Source organism: Megascapheus bottae, chromosome 36 (genome assembly GCF_031878675.1).
Source record: "Megascapheus bottae isolate mThoBot1 chromosome 36, mThoBot2.hap1, whole genome shotgun sequence".
Classification (NCBI taxonomy): Eukaryota; Metazoa; Chordata; class Mammalia; order Rodentia; family Geomyidae; genus Megascapheus; species Megascapheus bottae.
The window spans coordinates 5820167-5846970 of record NC_143544.1 but is presented as its reverse complement, the minus strand read 5'-3'; the positions used below and the strand labels follow the sequence as shown (position 1 = coordinate 5846970).

At 50.6% G+C, this 26804-nt stretch overlaps 2 protein-coding genes across 9 annotated transcripts; one reads left to right on the top strand and one right to left on the bottom strand.

The window, feature by feature from the left end:
- The first annotated feature begins 1309 nt into the window (after positions 1-1309).
- Positions 1310-4767, top strand: Elob (elongin B). The gene is made up of 4 exons (XM_090324743.1): positions 1310-1397; positions 1509-1643; positions 2693-2798; positions 4593-4767. The coding sequence occupies exons 1-4, from the start codon at positions 1395-1397 to the stop codon at positions 4703-4705; spliced, it is 357 nt and encodes a 118-aa protein (XP_090180869.1). The 5' UTR covers positions 1310-1394; the 3' UTR covers positions 4706-4767.
- A 393-nt stretch (positions 4768-5160) lies between these two features.
- Srrm2 (serine/arginine repetitive matrix 2) lies at positions 5161-26447 on the bottom strand. Of its 8 annotated transcripts, none has more exons than XM_090324710.1 (15): positions 26245-26447; positions 22010-22281; positions 21093-21200; positions 20749-20913; positions 19923-20000; positions 19404-19463; positions 19262-19294; positions 18614-18664; positions 18381-18473; positions 17559-17754; positions 8224-14858; positions 7219-7503; positions 5972-6085; positions 5745-5852; positions 5161-5656 (listed from the first exon to the last, which is right to left on the bottom strand). In XM_090324710.1, exons 2-15 carry the CDS (start codon positions 22249-22251, stop codon positions 5647-5649), a joined length of 8178 nt encoding a protein of 2725 aa, XP_090180836.1. In that variant the 5' UTR covers positions 22252-22281; positions 26245-26447; the 3' UTR covers positions 5161-5646. The 8 variants fall into 8 exon arrangements, with proteins under 8 accessions (XP_090180836.1, XP_090180835.1, XP_090180833.1 ...); XM_090324709.1 differs by having other exon boundaries at positions 5745-5849; positions 19404-19466; positions 26245-26445; XM_090324707.1 differs by having other exon boundaries at positions 19404-19466; positions 26245-26444.
- Positions 26448-26804: the final 357 nt, after the last annotated feature.

The window sequence follows — 26804 nt, the reverse complement described above, 5'->3', positions numbered from 1 at the left end:
AAGCCCAAGGACAGTGCTCGGGCCCTGAGTTCAAGCCCCAGGACTGGCAAAAATAAAATTAAAAATAAATAAATAAAATGTCAGATGGTAACTCAGGGGAATGGCAGACTACTTGCCTAGCCAATTTACTAGTCACAAAACCTAGGATTTAACAATCCTTGAACCCACTACGGTGGCCAGAAGGACCAAAATTATATACCTGTCACTGGCTCAGACATTAAGAGATTCCTCAACTTCTCAGTTTATGCACAAAATCATGGAACTTGTAATCTGTTCACGTGACTTTTAAGGTGTCTCACAAAGGATAGATTTTTAGCAAGGACTTATTTCAGTGTGGTAAGAAAAAGTAAGCATAGGGGCTGGGAGTGTAGTCTAGTGGCAGAGTGCTCACCTAGCATGCATGAAGCCTTGGGTTCAATTCCTCAGTACCAGACACACCAAAAAAGCTGGTTCAAAGTGTCTCAAAGGTGGGCTCATGCCTGTAATCCTAGCTACTTAGGAGGCCGAGATCTGAGGATCAAAGTTCAAAGCCAACCCCAGCACTAAACATCATGAGACGCGTTATCTCTAATTAACCTCTAGAAAATGGGAAGTGGGGCCTGGCTGCAGGGTGGGGCGGTCACCTTGAGCTGCGGGGCTCAGGGACAGCGCCCAGGCCGAGCCCAAACCCCACGACCCACAAATAAATAGACAAGTAAAGCCACAGCAGCATTTCGTGCCCTACCTAGCCTTCCCCCTCGAGCCTGCTGCGGGGGGGCCTGCAGCGCTGGGGCCCGACTCGGGCCCGCACGGCCCCGACTCTGCGCTCGGGGGTAGAGTGCCTCCCTCGAGCCACGGATCCACCGAGCTGGCGGTCGGCGAACCCCGCGGGGCGGCGGTGCCCTGCGAGCGCCCTGGCACCCGGCTCGGGCGGGGTCCCCACGCCGCCGGCGGCTGTGAGCGGGCAGGGGCGGCCGCGTTCCCTTCCGGGGTCGAAGGTCCGAGGCTGGCCCTCTGCCTGTTGACCGATTGCAGTTTCCACCCCACGCCTTCCCAAGATGGCCACCGGCGTCTCTCGAGCCGCACGCGCTCCCCCCGCCCCCCGGCCCCCGCTCGGCGTCCGCGTCCCGGGGCCCCGAGAGCCCGCGGCGAGGGTGCGCCCGGCGCCTCCCGCGCCCCGCCCCCCGGCGCCCGCGGCCCGTCCGCACCCGCGCCCACCGCCCTACTTCCTAGTCGCCCCGGCAACAAGATGGCTGCTCCACCCGGCACCGCGCGAGCCACTTCCGGATTACCTAAAATGGTGGCGCCGCCGGTGGGCGGGGCTGCGCGCAGGGCATGCCGGGCCGCGCGCGGGATGCTGGTAAAGGGGCGGAGCGAGGCCGCGCCGGCGCGTCGAGCCAGAAGCAGCCGCCGGGATGGTGAGCGGGCGCGGGGGGAGGGGCGGCCCGGCCGGGCCGGGGGGCGGCGGGGGCGGTGGGCCGCGCGGGGGGGCCGGCGGCCGGGCGCTGACGCCGCCTGCTGCCCCCCAGGATGTGTTCCTCATGATCCGGCGCCACAAGACCACCATCTTCACGGACGCCAAGGAGTCGAGCACGGTGTTCGAGCTGAAGCGCATCGTCGAAGGCATCCTCAAGCGGCCACCGGACGAGCAGCGGCTCTACAAGGTGTGGCACGCGGGGGCGTCGGTTGTGCGCGTGGGCATGCAGCGGGGGGAGCGGCGGGGGTCCCCGATCGCCCCGAAGAGCCCGCCCGGACGGCCGCGCCGCGCCCCGCCGGCTCCCCCGGCTCGACCCTGCCCGGGAGGATACACGCCGACCGCGGCTAGGCGCGGGGGTCTCAGCCAGCCGGAGGTCATGGCAGAGCCCGCTCCGTGTCGCCTTGAATGCTCGGTCCCGTCGCGATCACGCTGCCCGGGCTGGGAGCCGGTCGATGCCAAGGGAGAGACTGTGTGTCTAGATAGGTCAGGCCCGCGGGCGCTCCGGGGAGCGACACCTGTGTTGTTACCTGCCCGTTTCCTTTCAAACCCACTGCGGGTTTTAGGGAGGATGGCAGCGAGTTGGGGCCCTCGTCGGGGAATTAAGCGCGTCCACGCTTGTTTACGGTTTCCAGAAGCGTGAGATCACCCAAGTGAGCTGATGGCGTTCTGGCTGGGAACTTGGGAGCGGACCTTTCCCTTCTCGAGTGTGTGAAGGGCTTTCCTCGCCGAGATCGGCCAGGATTCCCTGGTACCGGGCCCCAGGAGTCCTGCCCTATGCATAAGTGCTTTCGGTGCCTCCCTAATTCACGGAAACCTGGCAGAGTTGGGAACTCAGGAATTCCTATTTTAAGTTTCTGGAGACTTGGACAGGCACGATGGCCTGTGCAGTAGAATCTTGATGCTTGAGGCTGAGGCAGGAGGATCTCAAGCTCAGGGCGGGCCTGGGGTATGAGACATTGTTTAAGGTGATATAGTTATCAACTTTTCACTATTCAAACGAGGCTAGAGGCTCCAAATTAGATTTGCTTGGAGAGATGGTAAACATATCTCCTCTGTGTGGTTTTGATTTGAAAATCCTTGGGTGTAGTGCTGGAATCTGTATTTTACTTACTCAGGAGTTGTGATGGGCCATACTTTGGGGATGCCTGTCTTCCCTGACTATGTAAGTTGTTGGCTTAGAAGCCTGTGGGATATATCCCTCTGGGACCCCTTCCAAATTCAAGTTTTTCTCCTCAGGATGACCAGCTTCTTGACGATGGGAAAACGCTGGGCGAGTGTGGCTTCACCAGCCAGACAGCACGGCCACAGGCCCCTGCCACAGTGGGCCTCGCCTTCCGGGCAGGTAAGGGTTGAGCTGGATGGGATGTGGTCTGATAAGTGTTTTAAGATACCGCCCCACTATCAGCTCAGATTCATTAACACTTCTGGGCTTGATCCTGCACTATACATGTTACTTCCCGGTCCTGCCTAATCCCAATGGCTCTGGCCAGCCCTGTGTACAAGGTCAGTTTGCTTTTAGAAGATGAGGATGCCAAGGCAATATCCTGGGGCTGGCTAAGGTAGGATTCTAAAGCCAGACTGCATGGCAAGGTCTGTGCAGTGCATTTCTTGAGACTGGGACTGTGCCCATTTTAGATAACATAAAGAACCTGAAGTGGTCTGGTGGTTACCTGGGGCACTAACTTTCAGGATCAGATCCAACAAAGCTTGTGATTTAATCCATCCTGCCCAAGCCTTAGAAACTTGAAAAGTGGCTTTCTTCCCAATAAAAAGGGAGGGGGGGGGTTGGAGTTGTTCTTTGCCTCTGGGAATAGAAGCATAGACCTGTAATTTCACTGTTTAGATTTCCTATAGTTAAAGTTCATTAAGAAAATGTTCTAAGAGCTCATACTTAAGGCTGTGGCTCCTGCCTGTAAATCCAATCAACTCAGGAAGCTTAGATCTGAGAAAGGCGGTTCAAAACCACCCCATGCAGAAAAGTCATAAATCTCCACCTAATCACCAGAAAGGCCAAAGATGGAGCTTAGGCTCAAAGAGGTACAGATCTAGCCTTGAGCACTCAGGGACAGTACTCGGGTCCTGAGTTCAAACCCAGGACAGGGACACCCACAGACACACAAGAAAATGTCCCAGGTGTAATTTGAGGCTGGCGAAGAGTCTGTAAGGTAGGAGGGAACATGGTAAAAGTTCATTTTTTTCCTCACTGGAACAAGGGTGGGAACTGCAACCACTGTTCCAAGTGTGGAAAGCAGATAAGTTTCTTGTGCCAAGTGTTCCTGAGGTGTGATGCCAGGTAAGTTGAGGTACAGAAACTACTGGCAAGCTGGCAGGGATTTTGGGGAGGGGGTTAAACTAAACTTCCACAGCTCAGATTAGCATCAAGCATGGTCAACAAGGGCAGGAAGTTAAGATTCCATTCTGTCTAATGAGAAGGAAACCTTTGGAAGGTTTTTTACTTGCTTACTGCTTTGTAGAAATATGAAAGCAAAAACAAAACATTCTGGGTAAATAGTGACAGTGGCTTTTAGACAAAGAAGGTAGAATGAAGCATTATGGCCACTGGCTGGCTTACTGATAAGCCACTAAAAAAAAAAGAATTCCAGGTGGGGTGACAGTGGCTGTAATCCTAGCTACTCTGGAGGCTGAGATCTGAGGTTCAAAGCTAGCCTGGGCACAAAAGGACCAGAGACTATGTCCAATTAACCTGTAGAAAATGGGAAGTTGGGTTGTGGCTCAAGGGTAGGGCCTGTAATCTTAGCTACTCAGGAGGCTGAGATTGGAAGTTTGAAGCCAGCCCTGGCAGTCAGAAAAATCTTATCTCCAATAGACTACTCAGAAAAGGTTTTGAGTGCCCCTGAGGCTAAAATAAAATCCTGAGCAAAAAAACAGCTTAGGGATAGCACCCAGGCCCTAAGGCCAAGCCCAGGAACTGCATATAAATGAGGATGCAAGCCCCGCAGATAGCCAATTGATTGGGGCGAAGAGTAGAGGAACTGAAGGAGTGAGAGACATTTAAACATTTAGGCCAGCCTACCTGAGGTAGGGAGTCAGGGCTGAAGACATTTCCCTTTGAAGCAAGTGGACAGGAGCGTGGATCAAGAGGCAGGGAACCAACTCCAGCTACCCTTCCCAACAGATGAAGCCTTTGAGGCCCTGCGCATCGAGCCCTTTTCCAGCCCTCCAGAGCTTCCAGATGTGATGAAGCCTCAGGATTCCGGAGGCAGCGCCAATGAGCAAGCTGTGCAGTGAGGCCCAGGCATGCCCCAGAGGCCCACTCCCCACCCAATAAAAGAGATTTGGTGTCTGTCTGACTGCTGCCTCTTTCTCTGTACTCGCCTCCTTAGTCTAAATATCAGTGTTTTGGGGACCTTGTTTGCCAGGCTGCCTGCCCCTCAAGGGTCCTGTGGTGTCCTGGTCTGCCCTCAGCCAGTAGTCGCCCTTCTCCAGGTATTCCAGTTTAGAAGCCAGCAGCTGGAACCAGTGTCTTGGTTGGTGTGAAGGAGCTAAACTATGGAGATCTGTGGCATTTTGGTGGCAGCTCCTTTTTACCATACCAAAATACAGTCTGCCAGGTGCTGGTGGCTCATGCCTTCACACCTACTCTGGAGATGGGAGGATCTTGGTTTGAAGTCACCCCAGGAACAAGGACAGGGCCTAGGCCCTGTTCAAGCCCCAAGATTGTAAATAAAAGTCTGGACAACAAATTCCTGCATTTCTCATTTTTATTTGACAGAAAAAGTTTCTCTTGCTGTACAGATTTTAAAAAACCAAAATGCCTTTAAGAAACATGAAGAAATTTTTCAGGGGGAGGGGCCTACAACTTCATAGGGGCTCACTAACTTCAGCTCCTGCCCCTTCCAAGAGTACCAAACCAGCCTTGCAGGACCCAAACCATCAATCATCCCTTAGTAACCAGGCTAGGGAGTTAACATTTTCTTCCCCTCCCCCAACTTCCATTTGCAATCCCCCCCACCCCTGATCCCTCCCCCCACCCCAACACGAACCAGGGAAAACTCACAGAGATTAACATTTCACAGAAACAGAAAAAAATGGAGGGGAAGAAGGGAGCCCTCCCAGAAGATGCTGTCAGGGATCAAGGGGGAAACAGACAAGGACCCCCTACAGCTCCATTGGGGACAAGGGACGTTCCACGTGGCTCCAGAATATGAGGTGATAGAAACCCCAACAGTTTATGGAGACCTGCAACAGAGGAAGATCAATGTGAAAGCCTCACCCAGCCCAAGTTCCAAACTGGTCCACAAGTGCTGCCCCTAAAGACTCAACTCACCTGGAGGAGCGATGTCGTGTGGACCGAGGGCTAGGTGTCTCCCTCCTGCGTTTGTGGCTGGGAGAGCGGCTGTCCCCACGCTGGCCTCTCCGGGAAACCCGCTCACTGCTACAACACGAGACAGGTATCAGATCCCAATGTGTCTTTTAAGAAGCCTCAAGAGCTCTCTGTACAGGCGGATGATGGCTGAGGCAACGCTGGTAAAAATAGGCTATATGGAGTCTTACCTCTGCTGCTCCTGTGGTGAGGGCTGGGGCGAGGGACAGTGGCGCTCCACAGGTGAATAGCTGAGGGACCGAGAGTCCCGAAGGGAGTCTATCGGCTTCCTGGGACTCCGAGACCTGGGGAGCAGAGCATGACTCTATAGCACTACACCCTTCCAAACCCACCAGCTAGCACTCAGGACCGCCCACCCAGGTCCTGACCACCAAACCTCACACCACGCAGGGCCAGCCTCAGACCCACCTTTATCCGCACTCACCCATCCGCCCGCACACCATCCACCGAGTGCCCCCAGTGGGCAGGGCACAGGGTGCAGCGGGGGACGCAAAGATAAAAGACAGTCCCTGCCCTTGAAGGAGCTCAGTCTGGTAGTGAAGGAGGCCAGCAAAGGAGGCACACAGGCCTGGTCCCCATGTGTGGGAAGCAGCCCCGCAGGAATGGATGTGCATGGGTCTGGGGGCCCCGGGGAGGGGAGCCTGGGCTGGGTGGGGCAGGGAAGGGGCAAGGCAGTCTTCTCGGAGGTGCTGTTTGAGTGGAGTCTTGCAGAACGAGGAGCTCGCCAGGCGGACAAGGAAATCCCAGGCAGAAGGAACAGCATGTCCAAAGGCATGGGGCTCTCCTAGACTGCAAGGCGCGGGCATAGCCGGATCACAGGGCATGTGTGGGGGGTGGGCAGGAGGAACACAAGGTGGACAAGAGCATGGGGCGGGCAAGGGCAGCTGGTGAAGAGCCTCACACGCCATTCCCGCAGAGGTAGGGCTTTATCCTGCAGGCCACAGGGCGTCCCGGAAGGATTTGTGGAGTGGAGGGAAGTAGCCAGATGTGCGTTTTAGAAAGATCCCTCTGGCTACGAGTGGAAGAGAATGGCGTGGAGGCAGGGAGACAGGGAGGAGGCTGTGGACAGAGTCGGGAGAAGATGACGGTGGCCAGACCAGAGCCCTGCAGCAGCAATGGGGAGACTTAGCTAGAACCCCCAGGACCAGGCTGCACGTCAGGGGAGGGAGGGAGGGAGGGACAAGAGGAAGAAAACTAGAACCTCCCATTTCTGGCACGGGACCCACTTGGATGGTGCAGCCCTTTTCCAGAACAAAGCACCTTGGGAGCAGTGGGCAAAGGTATTTGCCCGAGTCCTCCCATACAGCCAGACACCGACGTCTCCATGAGGCACCCCAGCAGGGACCTCACCCAGGGTCCCTTCTCTGGAGATGTCACCCCCACCCACCACTTCCACCTCAGGCAAGGCAGCACTCACCTCCGCTCGCCAGGGGGTGGCTTCTTGGGGCTTGCAGGTTTGGGTAAGGCCTGAGGGCCAGGCTTGGCAGGAGAGGGGGGAGAGGAGGAAGAGGAAGACGAAGAGGAGGAAGAGGAGGAAGAGGAGGAGGAGGAGGAAGAGGAGGAAGAGGAGGAAGAGGAGGAGGAGGAGGAAGAAGAACTGGAACTGGAGCTGCTAGAGCGCCTCTTTCTTTTAGCTGGGACTGGCTCCTGAGGACGGCCTTCGCGAACAGTCTCCTTTGGGGCTGGAGTGGGGCTGGGGACCCTGTGGGAAAAGAGCAGGGTCATCAGTAGACAAGCTGCCCCAGCAGTAACCCTACCTTCCTTGGTCTGGAGGAAGGGCAGTGGGGGAGGGGTGCCTGAAAAAAGGCCTCGGGAGCACACGTAGGCAGGCCAGTGAGCACTTCTCTGGAGCAGTGGCCTGAGCCGACCCCACCTCTGCTAACACAAGCATTAGGCTGAGGCCCACAGCACAAGGGATCAAGGTTAAACCTCAAGAATATCCCTGATGGAGGAATAAGGCCCCTGGGCTCAGATGTGTAGGGTGAAGCTAGGTGGTCTCCCTGGTTGGAGAGCCGCAGCTTGGGGAGGGTCCCTGTGCATGGCAGGTGGGCTGGGAAGAGCCGTCCTGCCTGGAGGCAGGGAGAGGGACGGGATGACCTCTGAAGATCCTTCCAGCCCAGGGAGTTCCTCTTGAGGTCTAACTGCCATCCCTCCTGCTGTAAAATTAAGTCCATTTCCTCTAGTTCTGTCCTCTGTAGAGATGGAAAACTTATCATTATCCTCTGGAGAGTTAACCTCTGGAGCCTTTTATCTGTTCCATCCCACCCCCAGTAGCCCCCCACCCAGTACTCTTCTGCCCCCAGTTTGAATGTCAAAGTCCCCAAAACTCCAGGAGTCAAGGGACCGACAATTATTTCCTCCCCATTCCTGCACCCATCCCCAATACCTTCCCCACGGGTTAGAGTCTTTAAAATTCCCTCACCTTTTCAGTGCCACCTCAGGTTGGGCAGGAAGGCTAGAGCCCTCCGAGTCACTAGAACTGGAGCCAGAGGAAGATGATGATGATGAGGAAGAGGACGAAGAGGAAGAGGAGCTAGAAGATGACGATGATGAGGATGAGCTGCTCCGACGTTCCTTTGGGGGCTGCAGGGCAGCCAATGCAGAAGGCTGCTGGGCCCCAGTAGAGGTAAGTGGCTCCCCGCCCTCAGGGGCATGGCCAGAGAGCATGCCATTGTGGTCACTAGCAGAGGATGTTGTCTTTGTCACTGCCCCAGAGAGGGACTGAGACCCTGCTACAGGGGTGGCCTGACGGGATTGATCTGTCATAGCTGACGGCACAGGAGACCGTGGTCGATCCTGTGCTGGAGGGAGAAGAGATTGAGAAGGAGTCTGGCCCATTCTCGAGGCAGGGGAGGAAGCCCGCTCAGAGGTCATTCTAGACTGACTCGGGGCAGCTGGTGGTGTTCTAGACCTGGCCCGATCAAGCAAGGGGGGTGAGGTTCTGCCACTGACACGCTCGTAAGCAGAGAGGGGCACCCTGGGACTAGTGAGGTTAGCCCCAGACAATGCTGGAGCCATCCTAGCACTGGTGAGACTTGCAGAGGCCATGGCTGTAGGGGTCCTAGAGCTGGCAATATTCACAGGAGCTGTAGCATGGGCAGATCGAGGACCTACCAAGTTTGCTGGGGCTGGAGCCTGGGGTGTTCTAGAGCTAGAGGGATAGTTCGCAGCAGCTGGAGGTGTGCCAGAACCCGTGAGACTCAAAGCTGCCAGGGCAGCTGGGGTTCTGGCACCTGCTAGGTTCACAGCTGTAGCGGTGGGGGTTCGAGGGTCAGCAAGGTTCACAGCTGAAGGTGCCACTGCTGTTCTGGGGCTGGCCAAGTTCATGGCTGCTGCAGCAGTTGGTGCTCGAGAATCAGCCAAGTTGACTGCAGTTGGAATGGCAGGTGTTCTGGCACCAGCAAGGTTCATGGCGGCTGCAGAGGCTGCAGGAATCCTACTGGCGAGGTTGGCAGCTGGGGCTGTTCTGAGGCTCATGAGAGGCACTGGAGCTGGAACCTGAGACATTCTTGCAGCGAGTCCAGCTGCAGACATGGACGGAGGTGGCCGGGCAGTGCCAAGACTGATGGCTGTCAGAGCAAGTGCAATTCTAGACTGAGCATGATTTTCTGGCACCGATGTTCTTGGATGTTCAGGAATTCGTGGACCTGGACCGTCCATCATGGAGCCACCAGTTTGCTGCAGGACAGACATGGGTGTTCTAGCACTGCCAAGAGGTTCAAGCATTCCAGGTGATCTGCAACGGTCCAGAGGTGTTGGTGACATGCTAGGACGACTGAAGCAGCTCATTCTGGAACTACTGAGTGCTGCTGGAGGTGTCCGAGAACCAGAATGATTTCTTGTTGCTGGGGGAGTAGCAGAACGTGAACGGTCAGAACTACTTCCAGATGCAGACCGTCTACGGATTGCTGGAGGAGACCTTGTTAAAGACCGTTTCCCCCGAGTTGCTCGTGGAGTACGAGACCTAGATCGGCGGCGGATGGCAAGTGGTGAGCGACTTCGAGAACGCTTGCGTGGCAACAGTGGTGTTCGAGACCTAGAGCGTCGCCGAATAGCGGGAGGTGTTCGAGACCTAGAGCGGCGGCGTGTTACAGGAGACGTTCGAGAGCGGGACCTCCGCCGAGTGACTGGAGATGTACGAGATCGAGATCTTCTCCGAGTGACTGGGGATGTTCTGGATCTTGACCTTCTGCGAGTGATGGGTGAAGTTCTGCTTCGAGATCGTCTCCTGGTTACTGGAGGAGTCCTAGATCTGGACCGCCTGCGAGTCACTGGAGGAGTTCTAGAACGGGAGCGTCGGCGTGTTGGTGTTCTTGACCTTGAGCGACGACGAGTTACTGGCGGTGTTCTGGATCTGGATCGCCTTCGACTCACTGGGGATGCTCTTGACCGAGATCGTCGGCGATTGACTGATGTCCTGGACCTTGACCGCCTTCGACTCACAGGTGAGGTCCGAGACCTAGACCGGCGTCGGCTGATCAGAGGTGTCCTGGACCTCGATCTCCGATGTGTAGCTGGCGAGGCTCGAGACCGAGAACGTTTCCACGGAGCTGGTGATGTGCGTGATCTGGAACGCTTCCGACTGGCTGGTGGTGTCCGAGAACGACCTCTGCGGCGTCGAGAAGAGGTTCGGGAACTCTCCTGACGAGTAGGGGACCTTGAGTGGTAACCGGAGCCTCCCCTCCGCCTACGAGTTACCCGAGATCTAGACCGGCTCCTCTGTCTTCTCCGAGAAGTTGACTGTGAAGATCCAGACCTATCTCGCCGTCGAGTTGTTCTGGTTTTCTCCCTGCGTGAGCGAGAACGGGATCTCTGGAGTCCACGTGGTTTTGGTGAAGGAGACCGGCCTCTCCTCGAAGTTGTCTTAGTGCGTGGAGATGAAACGGAGCGTCGCCTCCGTGAAGACCTTGACTTCTCAACTGGCTCTGGGGAAGACACTGAGGGACTTCGTCGGCGCCTTGGAGGAGTTCTAGATCGAGTTTCTGGTGATGATGAAGCAGAGCGGCTTCTTCGAGAGACTCTGGCCTTCCTAGTTAGCTCAGGAGATGATCGAGAGCTGCGCCGTCGAGGTGGTGTGCGAGACTTGGTCTTCAGCTCTGGTGAGGACCTAGAGCCTCTCCGAGTAGCTCTGGGTTTGGGTGGGTGTTCTGGAGAAGAATCAGAACTACTGCTTCCTTCAGAAGGACCTCTGCCTTTGCTTGATGAGCCTGATCTGCTTTGTCTGGGAAGGGCTCTCGGGGCAGGTACTTTGGGCTCAGGAGAGGAATCAGAACCACTCTGGGCCCTGGGCACCAATCTTTGTTTGTCTTTTGCTTCGGTGGATGAGCCAGATCTACTGCGTCGAGGAGAGGGTCGAGACTTGACGTCAAGCTCGGGTGATGATCCAGAGCGACTCCTCTGTCTAAGTGGACTTCGCATCTTGGCTTTAGAATCCGGGGAAGAGTCTGACTCAGTTCTTTCATGAGGGGACATGCTGGGTTTCCCATCGAGTTCCTGAGAAGATCCAGATGGACTTTCATGTCCAGGAGGGGTCCTAGTCACAGGTTTCTGTTCAACTGATGATTCTGACCCACTTCTCTCTCTCTGGGGAGTGAGACCTTTGTTGAGCTCTGGGGATGATGGAGAATGACTTCTTGCCCTAGGAGTTCCTGGCAACACTTTTGGTTCTGGTGAAGAGTCACATTCACTTTGCCCCCTAGATGGGGTTCTAGGTACATCCTTCATCCCAGGAGAAGATCCAGAGAGACTATGCCTAGAGGGAGTCCCAGACCCATCCCTAAGTCCTGGGGAAGACCCAGATCTGCTTCTCCTAGAAGGAGTTCTCGGCAAACCATCCTTCAGCTCAGGAGAAGATGCAGAACTACTTCTTTCTCTGGAGGGCGTTCTGGGTACAGCATCAAGTACAGGTGAAGAGATGCTTTGATTTGAAGACATCCCTGCTTTTTCCACTACATCTGGGGATAACTCAGAACTGCTGCGTCTGGAGGACCTTGTGGACTGTTCTTTCATTTCTAATGATGGGTCTGTCTCCAACTGACTCAAGAAAGGTCCATTTAAATCTTCCTTAACCTCAGGAGAAAGTTCAGCATTCGCTTCTGTACCAGGGCCCGAATTTCTAAATTCTAATGGTGACTCAAAGCTATTCTCCCTGGGAGGGGAGTGAGACAGTTCCTTATGTTCTGGAGACAAGTGTGGTCCACCCCAACAAGAGGCCACTGCAGGGACTTCTGCTTCCAAAGAAGGCTGTGACTGGCTTTGGTCAAAAGCCAATGATACAACAGGCCTTTGTTCTATTTCAGGAGACTGAGATTCAAAGTTACTGCAAGCAATTTCTTTAAGTTCTGGGGAAAAATGGGGCACAACTTGGTTTGAAGGTTGTTCGGGTTTCTCTACTACCTCCATTAATTCCTCATCTTGGCTTAATTTAGGTAATGTATTATTTTGATCTCCTGTGTCTAAAGGAGACACTGCAATACTTCTTTCCCTTGACTGGGGTCTAGGTGTATCTTTTAGTACTGGTGAGGACTCAGGCCTATCCTGATCCTGCAGAGGACTTAATCTGTCTCTTGGTCTAGGAGAATGCATGGTAGCTTCCTCCTGAAGGGATAAGCCTATTCTCTCTTTTGTTTCAGAAGATTCCAACCTGCTCTGTGCCAAAAGAGATTTAGAGTCTATTGCAGGACAAGGAGAAGAGTCAGGCTGAGATCTATGCTCAGGAGACATTCCCGTTTTCAGCCTTGGACCTGTTGATATATCATTTCTATCTTGTCCCACTGGAGATCCAGTGACTGGAGATGAGGACCTGGATCGGCCACTCTTAGGAGATGTTTGAGATTTGCTCTGCAATGACACGGAGTCCAGGTGACTCTGTCTTACTTCTGGACTTGAAGTGTCAGAAGTGTGGTCTGGCGAAGTTTGGCTTTCTACTTTCTGTTGCAGAGATGAGTTGGCAAAATAGCTCTCTCCTGGTGGTACACTAGATGTTACTCCAGGACAAAGAGAGAAAGTTTCAGAGCCACTCTGTGCTGACAAGTCCTCAGAGTTTTCTTGGGGACATGGTGACTTTGATCCAGATAGACTCTGTGCTGGTGGAGTTTGGGACTTTACTTTGGGATATGGTGAGATAGACCCTGAGTGACTTTGTCTTGGCGGTGTTCCAGGCTTTACTTTGGTATCTGGTGAAGAGGATCTAGAATGGCTCTGTCTTTGCAACAACCTAGATTCCGCCTTAGAGCAAGGAGACACTGATCTGCTTTGCCTTGGAGGTGTTCTGCAAGTCGCTCTACTAGGACTTGGAGAAGAGGAACCAGAATGGCTCCTCTGTCTTAGTAACATTGTCTTCACTCTAGATTGTGGGGATGACAAGCTAGATGGGCTGTGTCTTGGAGGTGTGTTAGATTTCACTTGAGGAGAAGACTCAGAGCAGCTATGTCTTGAAGGGGTTCCAGACTTCATCTCAGGATCAGGTGATGATTCACAATGGCTCTGCCTTGGTGTCACTGCAGACTGTTCATTTGCCTGGGAACTAGTTACAGTCTCTTGCCTTGGTGGCGTTCCAGACTTCATTTTAGGATGCGGAGATAAACTGGAACGAGCTTGTCTCAATGGTGTTTTAGACTTCTGTTCAGGTGCTGGTGAACCAGAGTGACTTGGCTGTGGTGTTATGGATCTAGCTTTAGGTTGGGATGATCCAGAACGACTACGCCTAGGTGGTGTCTGAGACTTCTGCTTAGGACATGGAGAAGACCTTGAAAGACTTCGCCTCAAAGACAATCGAGATTTTGGTTTGGATCGTGACGAAGAGAGAGATCTGCTCCGCCTTGAGGAAACACGGGATTTTTTCATTTCTGGGCTTGAATGGGACCTGCTTCTTCTTTGAGATGATCTGGATTTGTTCTTCCGCTCTGAGGATGAGCCTGACCTGCCTCTTCTTTGTGGTGATCTAGAGTGTGATCTTCCACGCCTAACTAGACTTCTACTACGAGATCTTCGTCTTGCTGGTGTTCTAGACCGAGATCTCCCTCTCCGAGCTGGTGTTCTAGACCGAGACCGGCCACGTCTTGCTGGAGTTCTGGAGTGTGACCGGCCACCACGTCTAGCTGGTGTTCTGGAGCGCGACCGGCCACGTCTAGCTGGCGTTCTGGAGCGCGACCTGCCACTTCTCCTGGCTGGTGATCGACTACGAGATCTTCGTCGTACTGGTGATCGGGTCCTAGATCTGCGCCTAGCAGGCGTTCTAGAGCGAGATCTGCCTCTACGTGCTGGTGTTCTTGACCGAGACCTACGCCGGGCAGGTGTTCTGGATCGTGATCTCCTCCTGGCAGGAGTTCTAGATCGTGACCTACCTCGCCGGACTGGCGTTCTAGAGCGAGATCTACCCCTAGTGGCTGGGGATCTAGAGTGTGACCTGCCTCGCCTTCCTGACCTAGACCTGCCTCTTCTCTGGGTATTTCTGCTTCTGGACCAGCCTGGACGCTGAGGAGACCGGGATCGGCCACGCCGTTGGGGGCTTCTAGATCTTCCCCATCTCTGGGCAGAGCGTGACCTACGCCACTGAGGGGACCTAGACCGAGAGTGGCCTCTCTTAGGAGTTCGAGACCGAGATCGCCCCCGCTTAGTAGCTGCAGGACTACGGGACCTTCCCATTCTTCTGGAAGGAGTATGGGAATGAGATTTATCCCTCTTTGCTCGGCCATGTGAACGGTTCTTCGATATGGGAGAAGATGACATCTCTCGTCGGGCTGTTGAAGGAACTGCTGCTGGTTTAGGACTTTCAGGGGAGGAGCTGGCATGGCGAGAAACTTTGGTAGGTTGAGGGGATGGTGGGCAACTTTCTGAGGAAGATGACCGAGTAGGTTTCTCAGGAGACTTAAGTGGTGAACGGCCCCGGGTTGGGGAGGCCTCAGAAGGGGGATTCACTGGATCCTGACATAACTGGGTTGTTGCAAGGGGTTGTGGGGAGCCACCATGTTGCTCAGCGAGGAGCGGAGGGGGAGCAAGTGGTTCTGGGCCCATGCTGCTCCTTTCCGGAGAGGGGCTAGGTCGAACAGCAGATTTCTAAGAGTAGAAGAAAAAGCAGGGATACAGATACATAAGCACCCAAACTCTTGTTATCTCACGTAAGAAACCAACATCCTTTCCAATGAAATTTTTCTTCTACAAACCCCATTTCCTCACCACCAGCAATCACTTCTATTCAGTAACAAGACATCATACGACATAATACAACGGGAAAGATGTGAATATGTGAACAGTATGACTTCAAGAGTTATAACCAAGAAATGACAATGCAACTGACACAAATTACAAACAAACAGTATTATAAAAATGTTCTGAGAGAGGGTGGGGGGAGGGAAATGGGGACCAAGACATGAGAAAAGGTATCAATGTATATGAATTAATGCACCTTCTATCTGGCAAATATAACGTAACCTTTCTATTAATGACAATAAAAATATATGAAAAGAAAATGTTCTGAGAGCAGAGGGGAAAAAGTTTTTTTTTTCTTGTTTGTTCCAAGACCTGAACTCCAACTTCATACCTGATACTTTTGCACAATGACTGGCACTGTTACCAACTGAGGCACACTTACACACAAAAGTTTTTATGGGTTGAAAGACATTTTCTAAAGTAAGACAACCTCATCTTTGATAAATAACTACATTCAGTTAAAATAACAATATACAGTTTGACCCAATGGTAGAGTGCTTGCCTAGCATGCATGAAGACCCAGGGTTCAATTCCTTGGTACCACACAGATAGGCTGAGTCCAAGCCCCAGAACTGGCCAAAATATAAATAAATAACATGCCCAAGGGCAATGTCCACACCCTAAGTTCAAAGCCCCAGGACTGGGGGTGGGGGGGAGAGGGGGAGGATGAGACAGAGGTGAGGCTCTAGTGGTAGAGCACCAGCCACAAGCAAGAAGTATGAGGCACCAAGCTCAAGCTCTAATACAGGCAAAAGAAAACAAACAAGAAGTCAATTGCCCAAGTAGGCAAAGTACTGAAAATATGATTTGTGTGACAAGTAGAACATCCGAGCTAAAACTCATGCCTCTAATCCTAGTGGATCAAGACCAAGATCTTGAGAATCAGGGTTCAAAGCTAGGTTGGGCAAAAAAGTCCACCCACAAAACTCTATCCCCATTTAACTAGCAAAAAGGCAGAATTGGTGGGCGGGAGTTTAGCCTAGTGGTAGAGTGACTGCCTAGCATGGGTTTGATTCCTCAGTACCACGTACATATAAAAAAGCTGGAAGTGGTGCTGTAGTTCAAGTGGTAGAGCACTAGCCTTGAGAAAAGTCCAAGGATAATGCTCAAGCCCTGAGTTCAAGTCCCATGACTGGCAAAAAAAAACAAAAAATCAGGCAGAATTGGAGGTACAGCACAGCTCAGGTAGAAAACACCTGTTAGCAAATCAAGACCAAAATAAATAAATAAATAAAACATTAATAAGAGACTTGAGAATGTATCTCGGTGGTAGAATACTTTCTCAGGATTACATTCTCAGGACTAGGTGGGAAAAAATAGTTCCCCAGGATGCCTGGGAAAAGAGAAATGAAGACCAGAGTATTTAATGTGCTGGGCACTGTGGCTCATACCTCTAATCCTAACTACTCCACCAGTTAAGATCTAAATATCACTGTTCTAAAACAGCCCAGACAGGAAAAGCCTGTGAGACTATTATCTCCATCAAAAAGCCAGAAGTGGAGCTATGGCTATCAAATGGTAGGCTCAAATAGCAGCTGTCTTGAGAGAAAAAAAAAGCCATGCTGAGTTCAAGCCTCAGAATTACACTCCCCTAAAACACACACACACACACACATTGAAGTAACATAAAAGCAATAATGGGCCTAGTGGTAGAGTGCTTGCCTAGCATGCACAAAAACCAATTCCTCTGTACCACATGCATAGAAAAAGCTAAAAGTGGTGATGTGGCTCAAGTTTTCTTAAGGTCTAGCCATAAGAAAACCAAAGACAGTGCTCAGGCCCTGAGTACATGCCCCAGGACTGAAGAAGGGTGGGTGGGAGGGAGAGGGAGAGAAAGCATTAAAAATCCAACTGACAATTTAGAACGTATCTCTGGACAACAAGACAAAAATAGACAAGTTAAAGGCTGAAATAGTCAGGACTCATAAGGCACACAACAACAGAAACAATTGAAAAGACTATTCTTTAGTGTTTCCAGACTGCCAGTAGCAACATAGTAGTGTACAGCAACTCATTACCATAAGGAAAGGTAAACTAGCTTAAGAAAAACTTTTGTTCTAGCTCAAGTGGTTTAGCACTTGCCTATCAATTGAATCAAGTACCCTATATTCAATTTCTACTGCCGCAAATAAACAATTAAAATAGACTCCTTGGGAACGGGAGTTTGGCCTAGTAGTGGCAGTGAAATTACACACAGTCCAGGGTTGATTCCTTTGTTACCACATATACTGAAAAAAGACATAAGTGGTGCTGTGGCACAAATGGTAAAGCACTAGCCTTGAGAAAGCCCAGGGACAGTGCCCAGGCACACACCCCCCCCCAAAAAAAAACATTTCCCACTACTGTCTATGATTGTACATATATATGAACCACATAATAGTGATATAAAACTTGTAAAATCCAGGCTTCAAATTCAGTGAGTTATGATGCTAAACTTTGCAAATGTGTAAGAACTTGGTAACTAAGAGGAACACATCTTTTCTCCCCTTCATACTATTCCTAAAACCCAAAACCTGGCAAGGCAACAAATATTAATTCAACACATACCTCCTTCTTATCTTTGTCTCCATAAGGGCTAGCAGGCTGCTTTGTAGAGGGCTCTGGGCTGCTAGGCCGCTGTTGTATGTTGGTTGTGCCGGGTTCACTGGAAGGTGCATCTCCCTCCCCTCTACGCCCTGAAGCAGGGGAAGGACTTTGCCCAGACAAAGTAGATGTATGGGTTTTAGTTGCAGCACTTCGAGACCTATGAGAGTTAAATGAAGGATGGGGGAGTGCAACGAAGTCAGCTCAATGGACAACAGAAGTCCCCTCCCCCTCACTCCCCATCCAGCTTTTCTAACTGTACAACCCTCTTCCAGAAATGGTCTAGCCACACGACTCAAATCATTCATCAAAATGCAAATTGTCCCGTTCCTTCCATCTCATCCCAACACAATCTCCCTCTTAACCTTTTATTCACCTCCCCCAAACATCCCCACAAACCCTCCACCCAGCCCATTCCCTACCCACTTCATTCACAACTCACCTCTGAACCCACCTCCTTCAGGAAGCCTTCCCCGATTAAGGAAGCCAGGGTAAGGATTCCTTCCTCCCCCAGACACCACGAACAAACCACCCCTCCCCCTATTCTGGCAGTCCATATACATCATAACGAAGCAAAAAATAAAAATAAATAAAAAATAAAAAGACAAGGGGAAAATGTATATGTCTGTCCATCCTGTTGCTTTAGCCTGTCAGCTCCTAGAGGGCAGGGACCGTGTCTTCCGAATGGTCTGTGCAGCGCCTAGCACACCGTGGGCGCTCAATAAATATTAAATTAATTAACCCACCATTCCCTCTCCCTCCCCTTCCTGTTGGACTACCCCTTACCGACTTCGAGAAGTATCAGAGGAGGATGCAGAGTCAGCAGAAGTTGAACGGTGAGCCCGACGGCTCTTAGGAGCTGGTGTTGTACTTCGAGACCTGAGAGACCAGCACAGAGCTCATCAGGCCAAAACACTTGGCATTAGATTCTTCTCTCACATCATCTAACTCTTTACCTTCCCCTCCCCTAAAGAGGTAGTCATTTACTTACTAAGCAAATCCCTCCCAAATTTACTCACCGCTTCCGCTTCTTGTCCTTAGATTTACGTTTGCTCTTTGGAGTGGGAGACCTAGAAAATAAGGTAATGATGTTAAAAAAAAAATTACAGAAATTGAGAAAGAACTAGTCAGGCATTGGTGGCTCATGCCTGTAATCCTGGCTACTCAGTCAGGGGGCTGAGATGTGAGGTTCACCATTCAAAGCCAGGTTCAAAGCCAGCCCGGCACTTAGGTCCGTGAGACTCTTATCTTCAATTATCACCAGAAAAACCCCAAGTAGTAGAACACTGGCCTTGAGCTGAAAGAGCTCAGGGCAAATGCCTAGGCTCGGATTTCACTATCCACAACAGACCAAAAAAAAAAAAAAAAAGGAAATAATGCTAACTAAAATTAAAAGATTGAGGCTGGGAGTTTGGCCTAGTGGTAGAGTGCATGAAGGCCTGGATTCAATTCCTCAGTACCACATACATAGAAAAAGCTGGAAATGGTGCTATGTCTCAAGTTGTAGAGTGCTAACCTTGAAAAAGCCCAAGGACATTGCTCAGGCCCTGAGTTCAAGCCCTAGGACTTGCAAAAAAAAAAAAGACAAAAGTTAAAAGATTGAGCTTAAGGGGGGGGGGGGGGGGAGAAGATCACCACTACCATGTAAGGCCAAAATAACATCTTACCTGTGCTTCCTTTTCTTTGACTCAGATTCTGACCTATAGGGAAATATAAATTATACATTAAACAAAGCCCATTAACTCACACCTATGCCTGAACTCAGTATCGTAAGTCTCCTCAATCACCCCAAAAACTTCTACTTCATACCTGTGCTTCTTCTTCTTTGAGCTCTTCTTTCTCTCACGACGAGGAGAGCTGCTCTCTGACCTACTAAAAACCGGTTCAGAAGCAAGGTCATTCTCTATTTGGCTTTGTCTAGCACTCCCACTTACAGTCCGTCCCTAAAAATGTTTCAATTTTTACTAGGGCTTACCCTTAGTATTATTAAGCAAAAACAACTGTTTTCAAGCCCTAACATTCTTAACATTTGAGCCCAGACCTAGCCCAGGACTTATTCTTCATTTCTAAGAATAGTTTAATCAACAAATCTCAAAATAAAAATAGAAAATAGAAAATGCTGCTGACTATTCTTCAATGGCATGGTAGACTCACCCTTTTCCCCACTAAACACAAAAATTTCTTCCAGTTGAGAACTAAAATAGTGACTCCCTTTTTTCCTGGCTTTTCCGACAGTGGTCTCCTTGCTCCCTAAAAGAATTCTCAATAGAGAAAATACACCAAAGGATTAATCCTCTAAATACTAGAATGACTTCCCAATTTACTTACCGTCCTCTATCTTTCTTCTTTTTCTTCTTCTTTTGCTTTGGGGTTGGTGAACGAGAACTACTGGTCTCCCGTACAAGGCTAGGAAAAGTTAATAAAAGATGTGGGTGTTAAGGATCAAACGTTAAGACTTTTTCAGTCTCACAAAAATAAAACCTAGGGCTGGAAGTTTGGCCTAGTGAAGAATGCTTGCCTAGCATGCATTAAGACCCGGGTTCAATTACTCGGTACCACACACATAGAAAAAAGCCAAAAGTGGTGCTAATACTCAAGTAATTGAACTCTGTCCTTGAGAAAGTCCAAGGACAGAGCTCAAGCCCAGGACTGGCATGCATAAATAAATAAATAAATAGGGCCAGGAGATTAGCCAAGTGATAGCATATTTGCCTAGCATGCAGGAAGAGCCGAGTTCAATTCCTCAGTACCACATACATAGCAAGAGAAAGCCAGAAATGGTGCTATGGCTCAAGTGGTAGAGCTCTAGCCTTGAGAAAGCCCAAGGATAGTGCTCAGGCCTTGACCTCAAGGCCCAGGAATGGCCAAAAAAATAAAGTAGGGCTGGGAGTTTGGTCTAGTAGTAGAGTATTTGCCTAGCATGCAGGAAGACCCAGTGTCGATTCCTTGGTACCACTTACATAGAAAAAAGCCAGAAGTGGTGCTGAAGCTCAAGTGGTAGAGCTCTAGCCTTGAGATAGTGCTCAGGCCCTGAGCTCAAGCCCAGGACTGCCCCCCCCCCAAAAAAAAACTAACTAAATAAATAAAACCTAATGTTTGAGGAAACAGTTAAAACAAAATAACAGCAGGATGCTTAGAACCAGATCCTGAGTACCTGTAAGGCTTTGGAGGCTCAGGAGCTGGTTGTTTAGCCTCTCGAGCACGACGCTGAGGATCAAAAGAACTTCCATCCACATAGGAATCACTGATGCCAAAGGCAGCACGGAGTCGTTCATTCTTCTTCTCATTCAATTCTGCCAACTGATGGGTCTCAGTTACCCTAGAAGAAAAAAAGGCAAATACCTGTCAAGGATATGGGTAAAGAGCAGATGTATACTTAATTAGAAGCGGAAGCCAAACAGTCATGAAATAAGGAAGACAAAGGCAAGGAAGGATTAAGGGCAAGAGCAACAGCAGCAGCACACAATGTGGAGAACCAAAGGAGAGCTCAACACTCACGCTGGCCTCTGCCCTGGGGTCTCCTCCTTGCCCCCAGGGTTCACATCCTTCTCCAACAACATGAGTCGAAAGGTTGCCACTTTCTCCTGAATTTGCTGTTCCTCGTACCTAAAGAACAAATCCCTTCAGGGTTAAGAGCTTGACAGGACCCTTTCCCCAGCATCAGATTTACATTTCCCTCATGTGCAGAATCCCTTACACCTCTATGCACACATGCAACTTTTCACTCACTGTTAACCAAAATTTTCTTCAGTCCTGCTGACTTCCCCGCATTACCTCCCTTTTATATTCACTATAGCCCCTAGAACAGTGGGTTTTAAACATGCTACAATTGAGAGGCCTAAAGAAGAAAGTCAGTTGATAATAGCGTTTTCACTGCTCCTTCCCAATTTGAAAATGAACAGATCCTTCATTTCCTAGAATTTCAAAGGAAGGTATATTGTATAAAGGGGTACCATTGCTCAAGTTTGAAAACCACTGCTCTAAAAGGTTGTCTGAATGTACACCTTTTCCAAAACATTTCCCTACCTAGCCCAAGATATCCTCTTCGTATATTTTTTCTTTTTTTTTTGCTTTAAGGCCTCAGTCTTGAATCCATTTGCCTTTCTCTTTCCTACCAATGACAATATCTATCACTATCAGATTAGTTTTCCACTCTGTCCTTTGCAGAGCATTTTGCTCCTCTATAATCTCTCCTTTCCCATGCACATCAAGTTAATTCAGACCCCTCAAGTATTCATGCTCTCGACAGTTTCCTCACCTCCCATTTCACACTGTCCCTTAACTCTTCACTTCACTAGCTCATTTATCTCTTCTACAAATTCTCTCTTATAACCAACTCTAAGCTCCATACATCCCTCCTAATACCCAACTCTGCACTCAATCAGAGCTTTGTTCTCCCCCACTCCTTCCCTCACCCCTGCTCTTCCATCATCTCCTCCAGCTCGAGGCATCGCAGCTCCACGCGCCGCTTGCGCTCGTGGTCCAGGATGTCAGGATTAGGCCGCTTCACCAGGGCAGCCTCCAGGCGCCGCAGTTCCTCCTCTCCCTTGTAGTCTGGCCGCTCACCCCGGCGGCCCCGTACCAGGGACAGGTTGCGCTGGACGTAGCCGTTGGTGCCGCTGCCCCGGGGCGTCGGCAGCCCGATCCCGTTGTACATGGCCCTGTGCCCGGGGGGGCACCACCGCTCCTGAGGGGGAGCGGGGAGATACGGGTCAGGCCCCTGGCCTCAAACTAGCCACTTACCACCTCCCACATCACATGCCTGATCTCCTTTATTCCTAGTACAGCACTTGTACTGAATCTGCTAGCATGGGCCATACTCATTCTCAGGGTCTCCTAACACAATTCTTCCTCCTTCCAGATCATAGCCCAATCCAAACAATCATTCTCCCAATACATTTTAACAGAATTCTAAACCATTCCTCTTTAATACTACATTTCTTTTTCCCAAGGAGTTTCTCTGAAATCCATTTGACATTTAATGCACTCAAGCGAATCTTTACTGCTGTTAACATCTAACCTCTAATGAATCAAGTTAGTCATCCAAACACAACCAACACCAGACAGATCTGTGGCACCTAAAAGCACCTGCAATCCATGCCAAAGACTTCCAACAATATGCCTAAAGCTTTCAGGCTACCCTTACATAAACACAAAACCAAGACTAGTCTCTTACACAGGTGAACAAGTACACTGATTAACATAAAATATCTTATGTAGCCTTACACTCTAACCTCAGGACAACAGGAACATTAAAAAAAAATACATGAATCACTGACACTATTTGATACTTCACCTCCCTTCCTTTAATTCCAAATATTTACAGCTATCAACTAGCCTAATGTTTTACTTTAGTTTCCTCTCCAATGGGATTTACCGTATGACTTTTAACTCCTCCAAGCCTGGCTAGATTTTTGTTTTTTTGTTTTTTTTTTTAAACCAGTCCTGGGGCTTGTACTCAGAGCATTGACCCTGAGCTTCTTTGCAAGGCTAGCACTCTTACCATTTTGAGCCACAGCACAACTTCCAGCTTTTTCTATGCATGTGTTAAAGAGGAATCAAACCCAGGGTTTCGTGCATTTTACCACTAAGCCACATTCCAAGCCCTGACTTAGTATTACCTGTTTTCAACTCAATGTTCTTCAACCAAACCAGCCTTCTGTGATCCAACTGTTCCTATACTTTCCCTAAATTTACTTAGAAAGCTCACAATCACACTTTCATTAACTTTCTAAACCAATCCCCAGCTGTAGCACCTTTACTCTCCCAATCCTATCTTCCCTCTAACATATTAACTGTATGCCTCCTAATAGGTTCTACGCTCTCAACTAGCTCCACGCCAGCAAGACTCTCAAGGAGTGCCCAAACCGAGTCCATTTTCCTAAATTCATTGATTTCTCATACTTTATTCTTTCTTCTGCTATATATGTAACATTTCTTTCTCTAATGCAGATATTTTACAGAGCATAAATGTGTAAAGAAACATCGCCTCATGAAAATTCCCAAGGAATAGGCAAAAATAAGATAGATGACACAATTTGATGACAAGATTATTACAGGGCTGGGAGTTTGGCTTACTGGTAGAGTGCTTGCCTAGGATGCATGAAGACCTAGGTTTGATTCCTCGGTACCACATACACAGAAAAAAAGCCAGAAGTGGTGCTGTGGCTCAAGTGGTAGAGCACTAGCCTTGAGAAAGCCCAAGGACAGTGTGTAGGCCCTGAGTTCAAGGCCCAGGACTGGCCAAAAAAAAAAAAAAAAAATTATTACATCTATAAAGTTCCAGAAAAAAGAACTACCATATAAATGCCTAGAAAAAGATACTAAAATGCAAAAGGGGGGAGGGAGAAAAAAAATATAAGGAGATATTGAATGAAAGGAATGGATGTTGCAGATGGTTCCCAAGTCTTAAGGATGAATCCTTAAGAGAGAACCACAGCAGACTGAGGAAAAAACAAGACTAACTGTTACAAGTGTAAAAGAATGATGAAACTAAACCCAACAAAGAAGACAGGAAAACCTCTTTACATGTCAAATTAATTTCTCCACTTTCTAATTCTCACTCTTAGCTTGAACTCAGCCAAGGTGCTCCCTAAGTTTTACTCTACCACTGGAGCCAAAGTTCCACTTCTGGCTTTTTGGTACCTAATTGGAGAGAGTGACTTTCCTTCATAGGCTAACATCAAATCTCAATCCTCAGCTCTCAAACCTCCTGAATAGTAAAAACTACAGGCATAAGCAACCGATGCTTCCTTTTTTTTTTTTTTTTTTTTTTTTGCCAGTCCTGGGTCGAGCTCAGGGCCTGAGCACTGTTCTTGGACTTTCTCAAGGTTAGAGCTCTACCACTTATGCTTCAGCACCACTTCTGGCTTTTTTCCTTTTTCTTTTTCTTTTTTTTTGCCAGTCCTAGGCGTGGGCTAAGGGCTTGAGCACTGTCCTTGGACTTTCTCAAAGCTAGAGCTCTACCACTTGAGCCTCAGCACCACTTCCGGCTTTTTTCTACGTATGTGGTACCGAGGAATTGAACCCGGGTCTTCATGCATGCTAGGTAAGCACTCTACCACTAAGCCAAACTTCCAGCCCCTATGGCTTTTTTTCTATGTATGTGGTACCGACGAATCGAACCTGGGTCTTCCTGCATGCTAGGCAAGCACTCTACCAGTAGGCCAAACTCGCGGCCCTATCTCTTTTAATTTTCTAAATCCAATCCTTCCCCAGTCAGAACAAGGTCTTTTATTGCAATCCTATACCCTACCTAATGTGTAACTTTCTTTACAACAACCAAAAACAGCAACAAAAAAAAAAAACCTGACTTAAAATTCTTCAGACTGACCACTTACCTACACTTCCACACCTCACACAAAAATTCTCTATTAAAAAAGGAAACCAGTAGGTGCTAAACAAAGGGAATTAATTCGCAAGATTTTGAGAACTTTTAGGGGAGGAGCCAAAATAAATGAAAAAAGAAGAAAAAAAAGACAGCATCCAGAACAGTACTATGACATTTAAACAAAACAAACTACCAAAAACGGACAACTCTAAAATCCGGAGTCCATAAAATGAGCATGCAATAGTCACCCAAAAGAAACAAAGAATTTCTTGTTATAAAAATCACTAGAATGCCAACTAGTAAAGTAGGAAGTCATTATGAAATTAAGCTGCTTAAAAATCGGTACTAAAAAGGGGAGTAGGTAAAATTGTCCAAAAAATGGTCGTAGCTAAGCACAAGGAGCTCAGCACTATTAGGTGAATGGACTCCAAACATCTGGGACATCAATAAACAGAAACTGAAGCTTCATGTCAATTAATGTCTGAAACAACAAGCTGACAGTATTAAACAGGATTCGAAGTTCTTCCCAGCAAACAGCTTGTTACAGACCTCCCTAGCTTTAAAGACGGAATAAAAAGGAGCACCTCGCCGACCGTACCTACGAAGACGTTATTTTTTCAAGATCTGGTAGCCCCACTCCCCCAGGGAACCTCGAGGCCGTTACGAAGGACCGAGCCCGAGCTCTATTACACAGGGCCACCTAGTTCAAGGCCTGGCCCGGACCGCCAACACCTATTTTCGGCCTTGAGCGGTGGGGGAGGGGGCTGCACGGCGCCCCGCAGTCCGGGAAGCTCCGGCCGCTGCTCAGGCCCTCCCGAGGGGCGGGGAGGCCTAACGCCGCAGTCACGAGGGAGCGGGGATGGGGCGGGCAGGAGAACGCATCCGCGAGCAGGCCGCAGGCCGTGCGCCGCCGCCGCCGCCGCCCCCCCTCCCACACTCCCCTCCACTTAACAAGACCAACCAGGGCAGCAGCTCGAGCGAGCGCAGCCCCGACCGCACGTGGGAGGGGGGCGAGAAGCCGAGTCTCGCGAGCTCTCCTCCAGAGGGGAGCGCGCGAACCTGAGCGCGGGCGGCGGCGCGCGCCGTTGCCATGGGGGAGGGGCGCGCGCCGAGGGCGGCGCGCGAGAAGCACCGCAAGAGGTGCGGGGGGGGGCGGGGGTTGGTTAGGGAAGGCTGGCAGGCGAGCGAGGCCTCCCGCGCGGGCCGAGGGCCCCGCGGAAGCGCGACGGCCTGGCCGTTCTCCGCGCGCCCGGGCCTCCGGCGGCGGCCGCGGCCGCCGCCCCTCCCCCACTCGGCTCGCGAGCTCCTTCTCGTTCTCACCCGCCGCCGCCGCCTCCACCCGCCGCCTCCGAGGGGGGGGAGGTCCTGCTGCAACTGCTGCTCGAGCTCCCGAGTCCTTCGGGGCCTGGAGCCGCCGCCTCGCCTCGTCCGTCCACCCGCCTCAGCCGACGCGGACGCCTCCTCGCTGCCTCAGGGGCCGCAGCGGGCTCCGACTGCGCCACTCGCACCCCGCCTGGGCCACGCTTGCACGTCAGCACGACTTAAATGCGTCAGCACGCAACCGCGAGCGCCGCAGGGCCTGTCGGGAGCCGTAGTATGCCTGATGACGTTATGCGCAAGCGCCGCAGCCTCACCAGGAAGTATAGTTTTTCGAAGTCGCAAGGGATGTTCGAATCCGTTGACCCAAACACTTCGAGTCCCGTCGGCCATTGCGAGGGAGGGCGGGGCGAGGGGAGGGACCGGATCTTCAACGTCTGCCCGAAGCCTCCCGCCAGGGGGAGGGGCACCGGGCCTTGAGCCACCGGGAGGAACTACACCCCACCCCCACTCCACGCCGCCTTCGGCCCAGAGCTTTCTGGGAGCTGTAGTTCCACGGTGGC